The sequence below is a fragment of the Trichosurus vulpecula genome, chromosome 1 (genome assembly GCF_011100635.1).
Source record: "Trichosurus vulpecula isolate mTriVul1 chromosome 1, mTriVul1.pri, whole genome shotgun sequence".
Lineage (NCBI taxonomy): Eukaryota > Metazoa > Chordata > Mammalia > Diprotodontia > Phalangeridae > Trichosurus > Trichosurus vulpecula.
This window is the reverse complement of record NC_050573.1, coordinates 44887156-44903687: the sequence shown is the minus strand read 5'-3', so window position 1 is coordinate 44903687 and position 16532 is coordinate 44887156. Positions and strand designations below refer to the sequence as shown.

The 16532-nt window shown below is 38.1% G+C and overlaps 1 protein-coding gene across 1 annotated transcript in view; it reads right to left on the bottom strand.

The window, feature by feature from the left end:
* LOC118849781 (piwi-like protein 1) overlaps positions 1 to 16532 on the bottom strand; it is a 57925-nt gene that overhangs the window by 19826 nt on the left and 21567 nt on the right. Inside the window, exons 12-15 of the mRNA XM_036758752.1 lie at positions 15515 to 15699; positions 12759 to 12831; positions 3743 to 3943; positions 3182 to 3285 (exon numbers count right to left, since the gene is read on the bottom strand). Coding sequence (XP_036614647.1) covers positions 3182 to 3285; positions 3743 to 3943; positions 12759 to 12831; positions 15515 to 15699 — 563 coding nt within the window. The remainder of the gene's footprint in view (positions 1 to 3181; positions 3286 to 3742; positions 3944 to 12758; positions 12832 to 15514; positions 15700 to 16532) is intronic.

The following is a 16532-nucleotide window of genomic DNA, read 5'->3' as shown; positions in this document are numbered from 1 at the left end:
GATATAGATATAGGTAAACACACACACATATACACACATATAAACATACATACATACATATATATATACCTACACACACAAACATATATACACAGATATCTATATATACTTAGATAGCTATAATCATATTCCTATGTAGACATATACATTCACATGCATCTATGTAAGACCATACTATACTTGTTCGTTCTTGGTTTCTCTGAGGATGGATAGCATCTTCCTTCATAAGTCCAAGTTGTTCCATATTTTTCTAAGTCCACCAACTCATCATTTTCTACACCACAACAATATTCCAACCTTGTACTGTCTGGTTATTTTAAATAGTCTAAAATAATATTGATTAATACGGCTGACAAGTAGTATAGTTTCCCTATTTTTCTCTTTTGATTAAATCTATTTTAGCTTCAACTTTGTCTGAGATCATGATCACTACTCCTGCTTTTTTCCCTAATAAATTCTACTCCTAATCTTTACTTTGTTTGTGTGTATCTCTTATTTCCTAATCCTCCTAAACCCTTTATTTTATGTCTACCCATTACCTTGCTCTCCTGTTGCTTAATTTATCCCTTCCAAAGATCCCTCCCTTATTCTCTCACCTCCCCCTTGCCCCTTGTTTCTATCTGAACTTAGAAGACTTTTATAGCCTTCCATATATATGTTGTTTCCTCTTTATCTCATTCTTCTTAATCTAGACACCCTTCTATACTCTCCCCATCCTTTTCCCCCACCCTCTTATTTCTTTATAAATTTAGAAGACTTTTATTTCCTTCTAAATGTATATATTGTTCTCTCTTTAATTCAAATCTGATGTGACTAGGGTTCCCTCTAAAAATCCCTCCCTTATCCTCTCCCCACTCCCTATCCCCTTAACCTTTTATTTCTTTCTGATTTAGAAGACTTTTATACCCCTCTAGATATATAGGCATGATTCCCTCTTTAACCCATTCCCAATGAAAGTAACATTCCAGAACTACCAGCCTTCCCCATCTAATTCCTCTGTGTTGGTTCTTCTTCTTGTGCCTCATTTGTATTAGATAATTACAGTTTTTTTTTACCTTTTCCAAAATGGTTTTACTTTTTAAGAATCACATGATACTCAGGTCTACCCCAATCTTTCTTTCCTGCTACCCAATTACTAATCACAATCTTACATTTTACATTTCCTCATATAAAAAGTAAACAGTCTCACCTTATTATGTCCCTTGTAATTAGATGTGTATCTTATTTCTCTTGGATCTTGCATTTCAAATTTTCTACTGATTTCAAGTATTTTTTGTAACAAAATCCTGAAAGTCTTGCAATTCATTGAATGTCTATTTTTTTTTGTTCAAGATTATGCTTAACTTTGCTGGGTATATTTTCGGCCACAACCTCAGTTCTTTTGCTCTTCGATATATACTGTTCCAAGACCTGTGGTCTTTTAGTGTCACCACTGCTAGGTCTTGTGTGATTCTAATCATGGCTCCACCATATTTGTTTTTTCTTGTTGCTTGTAATATTTTCTCCTTGAGGTGGGGGTTTCAGAATTTTACTATGATATTCCCGTAGGTTTTCCTCATAGGATTTCTTTCAGGTAGTGATTGGTAGATTTTTTTCTGTTTCTACTTTCCCCTCTTATTCTAACACTTCAGGACAATTTTCTTAATTATTTCTTTTATTACTGTGTCAAAATTCTTTTTCTGGTAGTCTGATTATTCTTTTTTTCTCTTCTTGATCTGTTCTCCAGATCAGCTGTTTTCTTATGAGATCTTTTACATTCTCTCCTATTTTTTATTCTTTATATTTTATCATTTCTTGGTCTCTTATAGCTTTACTGGCTTCCCCTTACCTAATTCTAATTTTCAAAGAGTCATTCCCTTCCTTAAGATTCTGGATCTCCTTTTCCAGGTGGTTGATTTTCTTTTCATAATCTTGTTTTTCTTTGATTGTTCTTTTTTTAAGTTTTCCCTCAATCTCTCTCATTTGATTTTTAAAGTCTTTTTAAGTTCTTCTATGAATTCTTTTTGGGCAGGTGACCATTTGACATTACTCTCATCAGTCTTTTGAAAGACTTTTTTTGCTTCAGTATCCTCTTCTGAAGATGAAACCCAGTCTTTTCTATTCCCATTGTAACTTTCTGTAGTTGGATTCTTTCTCTTTTGCCTGCTCATTTTTTTTATTTGTAACAGCTGATTATTGTAATCACCTCTTGTCCTGGGATATGAGGGATAGTGCCTCTGGCCTTAGATTTTTCTTCAGTTCTCTTCTCTGGCCCCCAGAGCCAGTGGTGTTCCTACCCCCGCTGCTTCTGCACTCACTGGGCATGTGCTGGTTCCTTCTTGTCCAGGGCTGCATCTTGGCAACACACCTGGGCCTGGCATCCCTTATCAGAAGAGGTTCCCTCAATCTTCCCCTCCTCAGACAACTGACTCCCCACACTGTCCAGGATGAGAAAATTCCTGTGACTGGGGCTGAGGCAACTCCCAACCCAGCTAGTCCCAGAGATTACTGCTTGCTATTTTAGTGGAACTAGCCTGGAAGTGTTTACACTTTTAATCTGTCAGTCCCCTTCTCTCCATCCCCACTCCCTCTCCCTCTGAAGGAAACTCTCCAAGACTAAATTTCTGACAGGCAGTTGATATTCAGTAGTGAAGAGAGCTTCCACATGGGGAGTTCCTCAAACCTATGAAATCCATAGGTCTGGATCCAAAGAAGAAAAACAAATAAAAACGAATCCTCCCCAGCCCCAAAGTTCATATTCCTCATTTTCACCATATCTGACAATATCAATGGGAGTTTTTATTCAGATTCTTTTGGGTTTTTTAATATCACAGTTTTCCTAGTAACACCCCCCGATCCCTTCACAGAGAGCCATCGCATTCTACAAACAGTATTTTTTAAGAAAAAAGTCAGTATAGCTGATCAATACCTCAAAAAGTTTAAAAATAAACACAACGGGTAACACTTGTGGACATCTCCCCTCTGTAAATGGGTACGATGGGAATGTCAATGAAGATACTTTCAATGAAAGCTAGGGGTCAAGTGAAATAAGGAAAGAGATCTAGGTTACAGAAAAAAAAAATCTCTCTAATCTTGCCTTCTTGACATTCAAGTCTCTAGAATCCCCTTCGTCTTTGCCCCAGTAGAACTCAAACTAAAAAGCTGTGTAAAATTCATTTTATACCTACCAAGTCCTACTCACCTAGTCAATGATGTATCCAGGCTAGCAACAAATCCTGCGACTGATTGATGTCCCGATGTGATGTCATGAAAACAATCAATACCAATGAACATAGTATCTGTGAGCTTAAACGGAAAAAAGGTATATACTCAAAACCACAAGGAAAAAAATACATGGAAAAAAATCAAGAAATTTTCTTACAAATCTATTGATGTAAATCTTGAATGACCCATGACTCTTAAGACATCTGTCTTAAGAAAGGTTTTCTCGATTATCACGTGAGCACATTTATATCACAGAGCACAAATGAGAGTAGAGTTGCCTACCATGTTACCTGGTAGTCATGCACTATACTAATGCTTGACAGGAAGACCACCTACTCAGTTGGCTTGTGTAGGTAGGGCATTCACTTCTATCTGAATTTCTAGGCTTCCAGAAGAAAATTCCTAAATTCCATCAATACTATGGCTCAGTAGTATTAAAATTTCTAAATATGCCTAAACTATAACCAAAAACACCAATTTGTAAATATTTACAAAATGACATTTATGAAAAAGCAACATTCCAAAAAATACAACTTACAGGGACAGAAACCTTCCAGAGATGTCCTCCAATCTTGCAATTCATTTGCAAGGCCAGCCTAGTAACAACTGCCAGGAGAATGTGGGGCTTTTTTAAAGTTTCAGCTACTATGCACTGACTTGGAACTGGGCAGACAGTACATAGGTATTTTTTAATAGCATCATACTTGTCTTTTTTATTATTGGGCAGCAGACAAAGAGCCTTGAAAACAAAAGATCACAAAGAGTCATTCATTCAACAAGCATGTATTTAGTTCTTACTGTATACAAGGCATTGTGCAATGTACTGGAGAGAGGCAGGAAGGTGAAATGAAGACTATCACCTGCTTTTGAGGGGCATATGTTCTACCAGAAGAACACCGAATTGGGATAGATATGTGAATACGATGTAATCTGGCTAGAGGAAACATATCAATGACTAGGAAAATAAGAGAAGTCTTCCAGGACAAGAAGTTGAACTACAAAGGGAGTTAAAGAATTTAAGAGGTAGAAATAAGAAAAGAATCTAATGCAGGCACAAAGGATGGCTTGTGCAAAGGCTAGGAGGCAGAAATGGAATGCAATGAATAGAGGTGGAATAGAATTGATAAGAAGGATAATGGCATCCTCCAGAGAAATAGTGAAGATTAGAGGAAGAAGAGGTTTAGAGGGCAAGAAAATGAGTTATTTTAGACTTGAGTTTGAGGTGTCTGGGATATCCATTTGGAAATGTCTAACAACTGTGGCTCAGGAAAGAGGTGAGAGCTGGCTATATAGCTCTGAAAGTAATCTGCATGGAGATAATCTCATTCATGGAAGATGATGATTCAACAAGCCTACTTGAATTTGGTGCCTTCGATGTGTTAGGTACTGTGCTAGGTCCTGGCAATAAAAAGACAAAAACAAAATGAGCCCTTTCTTTAAGGAGCTTATTGGGAAGGCCAACATGTACCTGTAATTATATATGAAAGACTTAAAATCAATACAAGACAAAAGAATATGGAAAGAGAAGAGGACTCAGGATAGAACCTTGGAGGACATCTATGATTAGGAGGTAGGACATGGAAAACCATCTAGCAAAGAAGAACCAAGAGTGGTCAGCCAAGTAGCAAGAAAAGCAGGAGAAAGAAGTATTAGAAAAACTGAGGGGCAAAAGACATTCCAGGAATGTGTCAAATGCCACAAAGAAGACAAGAAGGATGAGGATTGGAAAAAGGACAGTGGATTGGGCAATCAAGAAATCACTGGTAACCTTGGTGACAGCAATTCCAATTGAGTCACAGCCCACAATCCCCACTGAAAGGGGAGAAGTCTGTGAGAGGGAAAGTGGAATTGTGGGCTTGGCTGTAAAAGGGAAGGAATATGGATAGTAATAAGGACAATAACATTTACAGAGGACTTTAGGACTTGCAAAGGACTTTAAAAATATTACCTTGTTTTATCCTCAAGACAATCCATTGAGGTAGGTGCTATTATTATTCCTGAGGCAATTCAACACTTCCCCGCCTCTAGCACTTAGCATGGCATCTGGCATATAGGTGCTCAATAAATATTTATTAACTGGCTAAGACGGAAGTTAAGTGACTTACCAAGGTCAAATGTCTAAGGCTAGATTTGAACTTAGGTCTTTCTGATTCCAGATTTAGTGCTCTATCTACTGCACTGCCTAAGTACTATAAGACAATAGTTTGAGGGGATGGTATGGGTAAAGGAAAGTTTGTTCCTGGAAGCTATATCTCAGTTAAAATAGTTCAAAATGATGTTAGCTTTTTCGGCTGCCATATTGTATTTCACTCATGTTGACCTTCTACTCTTCTCAAACTCCTTGACTGCTAGTTCCATTCTTTTGAGATTACCTCCCATTTACTATCATCTCCTTAATTATCTTGGGTACCAACTCCTTTTTGGTCACTTGAATTTTGAAAACTGAAGTAAAATAATAACTGCACAGTTTTGCCTTCTACCAGATATCAGTTATCAGCTGACACCTGGGCTATACTCCCATCTACCCTATGAAGAAGTTCTCATCTTTCTTTGCTTATTTTCCCCAGGATGCCTAAAAACGTACCCTCCCCCGACCCTGCAATTTTTTGTTGACCTTAGTTTCCCTCCATATCCTTAGTTCATTCTAATCTTGAGTATTCCTGACCCAATCTCTAAAGGACTGTTGCATGCTCTATAGGCATCTATTGTTTCCTGGCTTTTCTTCCATCTTCTGTCTCATTTCACCAGAGAGTTCCCTGTGCATCCAAATAGGTCTCTTCCACCAGTTCCCCCTTTTCCTTCTGAATGAAATTGTTTCCCTTTGTGTTTTCAGAATTTCATTCTTGAGCATCTATCTATCTATCCCTCAAGTGAATTTTAGGCCATGAGAGCCTACCTCTCCTTCTGAACCTTCCGAAATCTGTTTTCTTAAAGTCTAATGTACATGTCAGACTCTATATCCAGCTTTCCTTTCTTCTATCACAAAATCTAGAAGTGAAGGTCATCCCCCCAACCTCCAAGTCTCCATCACTTCTACCTCAACACTTCTCACATTCTTACAGGACCAAACCATATTTTGTCTTCAACTTCTATTACTTGCCTTTGCTTCCATCTTCTTTGCATATCTTTTTAAAAATCTACAATAATAAGTATCCTGTGTATTCTCAATCTCTTTAGGCAACTCCTACTTTTCTTTAATTTCATTCTCGAAATTCAGGATACAAATTGTCTCTTGACTCCAATGTTACTCTGTAACACTGTGATGCCTTCAAATATCTGAAGGATTGTCACACAGAAAAAGGGCTTAACTTGTTTTGCCAGGCTCAAGACCACAGAACTAGGCACAAGAAGTAGAAATTGGAAAGGCATTTTCCAGCTCAATGGAAGTGGCCTTGGATTTTTTAAAGACAAATACTATACAGCACTGACATGTCCTGAGATGTAAGTCCTGAGAGGGGACTTACAATGGATGATATCTATAAGCTAAAGACCAGGCTACATAAATTCAGAGAGGCTCATCACCAGTTTGGCTACAGGGCAATGGAATTTTGACCAAGCAATTCTCAAAGACCATCTACTAAAGAACAGAGAGGTTAAGACAGTTAAAGGCTGTATTGATACTAGTATTGACAAAAGTAGAGATCCTAGATGTATTAAGAGAAAAACCTTCAAACCATGAGGTTTCTCTGAAAGTAGAAAGGGCTGCCTCTAGAGATAAGGGATTCCCTACTATAGCCAATATTTGACCAGAGACTATTTTGTCCTACTTGTCATGGATCATACAATCAACATAGAGCTAGCAGAAACCGTAAAGATCATCTAGTCCAGCCCTCATATTTTACAGATGAGGAAGTAAGGCCCAGAAAGACTTTATGACTTGGCCAAGATCACAGAGAGAGTGGCAGAATAAGGACTCAAAGCCACATCTTTTGACTTTGAATTCAGCCCTGTCTCCATTATACCACATAACCTCTCACATTACAGGAGGAAGTCTTGTTGGGATCTTATTTAATAACCTAAGAGTCCTTTCTGTTCCCCTAGAATCATCCTGAGATAAAAATTACCCAAGGGTTCATTAAGTACTACTGTCAATCACCAAATTAACAAAGCAGAGATCATTATCTACAGCATTTTATTATACTCAGAGCACAGGCTCATCTGTGTTAAAAAAAAAAAAAGTCAGAGAGCCCAGGGCATCAGCTTTAGCAATCTACATAGAATTCTATATAGAATGTGGATATGTAAGCAATGGAGAGAAACAGAATTTTACAGAAAGCAGGAGGGGAAAAGAAAGTTATATATGTCTAGAAATGAGTGACAGAAAGGGGAAGATAAGAACACCTTTCAGCTAATCAAAATAGGCTTCTTTCCCTGCCTTGATTGCACAGGTGTGACCTTCAAGTTTTCAAGAACAATGTCTGGAAGCTCAAAATAGAGACTGAGCAATGTGTTCTTACCACAGTGGCAGCAAGAGGCCTGAGCTAAAAATTCTCCTGCTACAGTCCCCACTTTGGTTAAAGATCATACGAGATCCAACCACATTCTTGTATATACTATTTTTTTCTCAAGATACTTTTGTATAAGTTATCTAGCAGGCATTTCCACAGGCAGATACAAGTATTGGGAAGCACTAATTACCACAACAAAGAAAAATTAATACAATAATTATTGTATTATAAAACAGAGTTTAATTAATGAAAAGAAATGCTAGGGAAGGAGGCCTAGCCATACCAGATATTAAGCTGTATTATAAAGCAGAAATCATCAAAACTACTTGGTACTGGCTAAGAAACAGAGTGGTAGACCAGTGGAATAGGTTAGGTACACAAGACACAGCAGTTAATGAATATAGCAATCTACTCTTTGATAAACCCAAAGAGTCCAGCTTCTGAGATAAGAGCTCATTATTTCACAAAAACTGCTGAGAAAATTAGAAAATAGTAGGGCAGAAATTGGGCATAGACCAATATCTTACTCCATATACCAAAATAAAGTCAAAATGGGTTCACGATTTAGATATAAAGGCTGATACTATAATAGGCGATTTGGGAGAGAAGGGAATACCTGTCAGACTTATAGAGAAGGGCAGAATGTATGACTAAACAAGAGACAGAGAGCACTGCAAAATGGATAATTTCGATTACATTAAATTGAAAAGTTTTTGTACCAAAAAAGCCAATACAACCAAGATTAGGAGGGAAGCAGAAAACTGGGAAAGAATTTTTACAACCAGTGTCTCTGACAAAGGCCTCATCTCTAAAATATGCAGGGAACTGAGTCAAATTTATAAGAATACAAGTCATTGCCCAGTTGATAAAAGGTCAAAGGATATGAACAGGCAGTTTTCAGAGAAAGAAATTAAAGATATCTATGAGCATATGAAAAAAATGCTACTGATTAAAGAAATGCAAATCAAAACAACTCTTAAGTACCACATCTCTCCTGTCAGATTATCTAACGTGACAAAACAGGAAAATGATAAATGCTGGAGAGGATATGGGAAAGTTGGAACACTAATACATTGTTGGTGAAGTTGCGAACAGATCCAGCCATTCTGAAGAGCAATTTGGAACTATGCCCAAAGGTCTATAAAAATGTGCATACCCTTTGACCCAGCAATACCACTCCTAGGGCTATATTCAAAGGGATCATAAGAGGGGGAAAAGGATCTGTATGTACAAAAATATTTATAGCAGCTTTTTGTGGTGGCAAAGAATTGGAAATCGAGGGGATGCCCAACAACTGGGTAATGGCTAAACAAATTGTGGTATATGAGTGTAATGAAATACTATTGTGCTATAAGAAACGAGGAGCAGATGGACTTCATAAGAACCTGGAGAAACTTATATGATCTGATGTTGAGTGAAGGGAGCAGAACCAGGAGAACATTGTACACAACCACAGACATATTGATTCTGTGATGACTAACTTTGATAGACTTGGCTCTTCTCAACAATGGAAGGTTCTAAGATAGCTCCAAAAGACTCATGATGGAAAAGGCTATCCACATCCAGAGAAAGAATTATGGAGTCTGAATGCAGAATGAAGCAAACTATTTGATCTCTCTTTTTTTTTAAAAAAAAATTGATTTGATTTGGTTTTTGGTTTTGTTTCATCTTTCTCATGGTTCATTTCATTGGTTATAATTCTTCTTTACAACTTGATTATTGGGAAAATAAGTTTAATGTGAAGGCATATGTAGGACCTATATCAGATCACACGCCGTCTTGGGGTGGGGTAGGGGGAGGACAGGGGAGGTGAAAATTTGGAACTCAAAAACTTGTGGTACTGTTGTAAACTAAAAAAATAAAGTAAAATAATTAACTTAAAAAAGGATACTCAGACACCCAAGGGGGCTGCCAAATCCCACTGCTGCTTCAGTGCAGTGAGAAGATGACCCTATGGCGTGGGCCACCTTTGTGCACATTTGTGACTATAACACTTCATCTAGCTGTACCTGCTGCTTCATTACTAGCTTGTTTCCACAGGCCTTTAGGTAGGTAAAATAGTAAGATAAAAAAATTTTTTTAAAATACTTGAATATTAAAATAATAAAGTGATAAAGTTATAAAATTATCGAATAATAAAATAATGAAATAGTAAAAAAAATATACAGGGTTTTCGAAATTGCCTTGATCCAGACTGTTCTTGGCAACAAACCCCAAATATCCTAGTTAAACATCCTTTCATGTTTAATCTCATCTAGACCCTTCTCTAACACCACAATGCAATTTAGATACTGAGTAATATTAGTGGTTTGGTTAAACATATATGCGACACTCAGTTAATGTCCATTTAAAAAACATATTTCTTATCCTGCCATCCTAGGTTTGGTCATCAACTTCATGAAGTTATCTGCTTCTGAGAAGCATTTTCCCTTGGAAATTCTCTATCAAAGGCATCCATCCTTGACCACTGTCCACAAATTGTCTAGTTTGGCCCACTCTCTGAGACATGTATTCCTAGTGTCTTTAGTTGGGATGTTAGTTAACAGTGTTGGAATGGACCTTGTTTCTAAGCCAGATGTGCGAGGGGTTTCTTTCAGTAGATCAATTTTCTAAGTTTTAGGCCGCTTGGAGAGTTTTCTTAGGTAATGTTGCTTAAATTTGCTAGCGATAAGATTATAATTTAGTAGGGTCTTACCAAACCTAATCACATTGGCCTTTTTTAGGCTTTTCCAGGAAACTCAGATCAAACCTTATGGAATTAACCTTAGAAACATCAGAGCTGTAGGGAAAACATCAAACTAAGCTAACTCATATGAAAATTTGAAATTTGGAGTTTCCGTTTTCACATAATTATTTGAGCTTTCTATCTTTACCTGAACCCTATATATGGTATGGACATAATCTATAGAATAAATATAGTATACAGAATTTTACAGAAAGCAAGAAGAGAGGAGAATGTTATACATGTTTGGAAACAAGTAACCAAAAGGGGAAGATAAGGATACCTTTCAGCTGGGCAAAACAGGAGGTGTGACTTCTTTTCCAGTTTTGATTCTGCAGGTTTTGTGACCTTTGATCTTTTAGGAACAATGTCTGGAAACTCAAAATAGAGGCTGTGGCAGTGTCCTTTTTTTATCATAGCCAGAAATTCTCCTGACACAATCCCTTTCTTGATTCTTGGAAGGGAACCCTTAGAGTTTATAGACTGCCTTAACAGGATTTTAAAATAAAAGCAGATAGCCAACCACCGCTGGAGATTCAATAAAGTTGTAAGGCAATGAGGTGGCACAGTGGATAGAGCCCTAGACCTGGAGTCAGGAAGACCCAGGTGCAAACATGGCCTCAGTCCCTTACTAGCTGCATGACCTTAGGCAATTCACTTACCCTTTCTAGGCCTAAGTTTCCATAACTATAAAATAGGGAGAACCTCCCTGGCACCCACCTCCTTGGGCTGTTGTGAGGAAAAAATAAGGTATTTGTGTTTTACAGACTTTAGAAAGCATTATAAATTCTAGCTCTCATTTCAGCAAAGAGGAACTCTTTAATTGAGTCAGAAAGAATGCATATGATTAGGAAAGGGTACAGGTATATATAGATCTACAAACTCTCCCCCTCAAAATAGCAGGAACAAAGGTAAAAAAACAAAGGCAAACCTCAACCCTGAGTTAGGGGAGCAGTTCAAATAGCAGCTTACATGGTATTGAGGTCCTACTCTAGAACAATAACCTATAAGGATGGATCAGTATGGGGCAGAAAATGGAAAGTCTTAAATACCATATCATAGCAAGATTAGAATCTTATATGTGGAAGAGATACGAGGAGTTTATCTATTCCGATTTCCTATACAAAGCTTTGAGTCAATCTGCAAAATCACTGACAGATGGTTTTCATAGTGCTGCCTCAACACCTGTAGCAAATAGAAGCTTATGGTTAAATAAGGAGCAATGTGGTATGGTCCAAAAATATGCTAGACTTAGAATCAGGTGAGACCTGTACTCAAATCTCACCTCTGGCACTTACTAGCCAAGTGACTGTGCTCAAGCCACCTGACTTCTCTGAGCTCCAATTCTCTCCCTCTTTCTTGCTTTTTAAAAATATTGTTTCCAATTATGAAGCATATATTGGGTATAATACCTGTTGAATTTACCTTGCAAGGTGGTTAGAGGAAATAAAATAAATATATATTTTTTAATGCCCAAGGGAAGCATCAACATCAACTAGTACTGTTACTATGAGCCAGCCAATTCCACAGTTGAATAAATTTTTTCAAAAATTTGGCCTGCCTGGCCTCCTGATCCTAATTTGGCCCTATGGAATTCAATTACATATAACAAACCTCCACAAAGTACCTAGCCTCATGCTGGACACCAGGAGAGACACAAAGTTTTAATAAGATAAGCCTTCTGTCCACACAGATTCGATCTATTGGGAGGATTATAAAGAATTCATATATGAGGCATTATTTCAAGCTATGGCTAAAGACAGAGAGACCAAGCAAGATGCTTGGTGGGAATTAAGATCCTTACAGACTGAGAGTGGAGGAGAAACATCAGAGAAAAGCTAGCACTTTAGCTGAACCCAGGACAGGTAGAGATTCAATAGTATATGCAAAGGGCATGAAAGTTACATGGTATGTTCTGGACAATCCCTGAAGATGTGATAAGGATGGGGAGGTAAAAGGATACCGGATTAGAAGGTCTTGTCCAAACTTGACATTCTATCTCCTGTTTTTCTGTATTCACCCAAGCCATCCCCCCTTCCTGGAATGTTCTCCGAGAATCCAGCACCATCCTTCAAACGTCAGCCCTGGTGATGTTTTCTTTACAAAGTCTTCCCTCATTCCTCCAGTTGTTATATCCCTTTCCCTCAACTTTCATGTATGTGATTGCGGTACAGCCTTCTCCTCCTAGCTCCACCAACACACCCACCAGAGAACATAGACTCAGCTAGGGCATGGCCATTTTTGCTTTTGCATCCCCAGTGGGTCATTCTTAAGTCTGAGTATGGAGCCAAAGGAGGGCAGCTGAGTGGAAACTGCTCCATAGCCAGCTGGAAATAAAAAAACCAAATATTTGCTATTTCAGAAGTGAACAACTGGTTACTTACAATCTGAGTCTGTGATGTAACATTGTCATTCAAGACTTTAAGATACTCTTCAATTTTACCTTGTACTGGACACCTAGGAAGGGAGTAAATACACTCTTTCGTTATATTCAGAAATCAGTAGCCAGTTCAAGCTACATAATTCACAAAAGCTTAGAAAGATTTCATATAGTAATGAACTCAGCACATTAAATCCAAATAAAAGAAGGCAATAAAAAGGTATTAGGTATACAAATTCAAATAGTAATAAAAAGGGATCCAAAGTGGCTAAAAATATTTGTTTAAAATGTCAACAGAAAAGAGGGAGAAAAAACCTTCCAATCTCTTACCAGGTTTGTCTACAAAAATGTCTAATACTATATATTCAGAATTTTTTTCTTTCAAATCTTTTTCCTTCAACATCAGCACACAACTCACAGATTTTTATCACGTATATTTACATTTATGTGTCACTTTATATTTTTATTCTAACAGAAGGAATTGTTTCTCCATCATTCTTAATAAATAAAATGTTCCTCCTATCTACTACGGCAGAGGTGGCATACTCCTGGCCACCCAGCACTCCAGTGCTCTCTCAACTAGATTAAAATCTGATTGGGAAATGTTCAACAATATAAATAAAAATATAATGCAACCTAGATAGTGTTAATTTGTGGATTTCTAAGTCAATATTAATTTTGACACCACTGATCTAGGCAATAGTCTTTTTATTATTAGCCTTTAGCCAAAAGCAACAAAGTTTGATCTACTGAAAGGCACTAACCTACCCAAATTTATGTAGTAACAGGCATTACAGTTAACTGAAAACTGGATCTTTTTCTCAATACTTCTATTTAATCAGAATCTGGATATTTACTAAGAGATTGCCTATAAACCACTAACCTATAGATTTTACATTTGGCGTTTTCTTTTAATTCTCAGGATCAAAGTTTAAGGGCTTTTGCCAAATGAAAGTATCATCCCAATTTTTCCCCCCATCTGCTTGTAGAGCATGTTCCCCTGCCTGTTGGAAGCAGCCAGTGTAATGTCAGGACTGGTCACCTTAGGGCCTGAACTTCAGTCCAGATCTACTGACTCCCACTTCTGGCAGTAGTAGTATGACCCTTGCCAAGTCACTGAAGTTATAATTTTCTTTCCTATAAAATGGGGATATTTGCCTTGCTTACCAATCAGGGATATTGTGAAAAAGGTACCTTATCCATTTTTGAGTGCTACATATATGTGCATCCTTATCAAAGTCAGTTAATAGAAGTTTCTCCCTAAAGTCCAAGAACTGAAATTCCCTGTATTTCTGCTTTTAAAAAACTTGGTTTTAGTTTTTGGATGTGTGCATGTGACCACCATGAGTGGCATTTTCTTGGGGCACTGGCTCATATACACTGTCACATTGGTAAAAATCTAGTCAAGGAGGTTAAATAAACCTGGAGGTCAAGATTTGAGTTGACTACCAGGGTGGAGCTTCATTCAGGATGAGCCTGTCAGCCTTAGGGCCTGATAAAGAGAAATGGACTCAGGGTAAAGAGATCTGTGTATGTATGTATGTATGTATGTATGTATGTATGTATATATATATGTGTGTGTGTGTGTGAGTTTTTTGCTCTGTCCTCCATATCTCAAGTCAGAGAGGTATCAGACTACTGGCCCATATTCAGCTTGCAATCAACTAATGCCAGCCTACCTTCTCTCCAAGGTTCTCATCATTTTTGCCCAGAAACCAGTTCTTCCACACTGGAGAGAATCAGATACAGAACATATTTCCCCAAGTGTGTTCCTCCTATTTTTGAAATATGGAATTACCATTTTGGTAAATTAAGAAATTATTTGCCGTGATTTCTTTGGAAAAATGATAGGTCCATCAGATGACTGAAGAAATGTCCTCCATTACTTGTTCATTGTCATTCTGGTCAGATGTTTCCAGATTCTTTCATTTGGTTCCTCCTTTGGTCTAAGGGGACTGTAATATATACTATGTTCAGATGATGATGTTTCTCTTTCTATCCCTGCTGATCATCACCCCCATGCTCTTCACACTACTTCTTCCCCAGTTCCTGGATTGCTGCCCATGAGCATCTTCTTAATAAACCATGCCACTCCACTCTCATGTCTTTTAACATATCTTCTTGCCAACCTTTCCCGGCTATTGGTGTGAGCTTCTCAGACAGTGCTAGTCCAAAATCAATGGAGAGTGCCTGTTCAGTAGTCCTCAAAGTATTTTGACCTTTCAGGGGTGATTGTGTGGGGGAGTCTAACGGACTATCTCAGGACAATGGTTTTGTATTTGTTCATGGGCTCCTATGAGTTATTTGTGTGTCTTTTGAATTTTCTGTGGTAGGAGAAATAAAAGTTGTGATGCCCATAAACCTGATACACTTACTGTACACTGAATGCCTTTGTGAGAGTTGAGAAATCCTATTACCCACATTTGGGAGAAATGAGCCCCTGAAATTGAAGCCATAACCAAAAGAGAGAAACTGATCTTTTGGGGGTAAGGAGCCAGGATCAAACCTTGTGGACTGAGGGCTTTTGAGAGGACCTAGGGAGCAGGTGATATCTCTATTTTCCTCAAATAGTAAGAGTCCCCCTGATAGCCAGTCAAAGAAGGCATATTTTAAGTACTGCTGAACAATCTCTACTGGATTATTTAACCCTATATTCTGACTCAAAGCATTTGCAAAAAAAAAAAACTTCCCCCAAATGCATAACTTGTCAACTACCAGCATTTAAGTTCTAGACCATAGGAAAAATTTAACTGTACTTACCATTTGGGGGAACTCAAATTTATACCTAGGGTACGTGTAGTTAAATTTAGTTTCTCCCATAGGATTTGTGCTAGTCTTGAATTTTCATGATTAAAGGCAAATAGCCAATTAACCAATGGCTTAGGATAACTTAACTGTCCTCTTTTTATTTCTTTTGACCAATCTGTACACTGGATAGACATAGCCTAGGTGAGAAAGAGTTAGAAGACATATTATAAAAGTTAACTGTACTTTACAACTACTTAAATTCCAATAAGTCAACATGCATTTATGTGCCAGACAATCCAATACTGAGGTCAGATATGAACTCATGAAGATGCATCTTCCTGACTCCAGGCACAGTGCCCTGTGCACTATGACACCACCTAGCTGCCCAATAAATGTGCCAGACAAGCCAATACAGAACATACAGAGGTTGGGGGGGGGGGTAACAACAGAAAGCAAGAAAGGCTTCCTGTAGGAGGTGGCACTTGGGCTTGGTTTTGAAGGGAGCTAAGAATTCTAAGAGATGGAGAGGAAGTGGGAGAACCTTCTAGGCAGTGGAGATAGAAAGCCTGAAGATGAGAAATGGAGTTATAAACAATAAGGACACCATTTGGCTAGAATGCCCTGGGCATGAAGCGGGGGGGGGGGTGATATGTAATAAGCCTGGAAAGACAGGCCAGAACCAGGCTGTTAAGGGCTTTAAATGTCTGACAGAGGAGCCCTTCGTTCTAGAGCAAAGAGGGGAGCCGCTGGACCTTTTTAGAGTAGGAAGCGCCATGGTCAGACTCATGCTTTAAGAAGATCCCTTTGGCAGCTGTGCAGAGGTGGGAGAGACACTCTCCTCGCAGGCCCTAAACAGATACGCTATTATTGTCTACAAAGTTAACTTCTGCTTCTAAAGAGGAATGTGTAAAACTAATGGTTTCTTATTTTTGATGAAGCAGCTAGGTGGCCTGGCAGTTAAGTGTGCTGGGTTTGTTGTCAGAAGACCAGAGTTCAAATCTGACCTCAGGCACTTGCTTCCTAGCTGTGT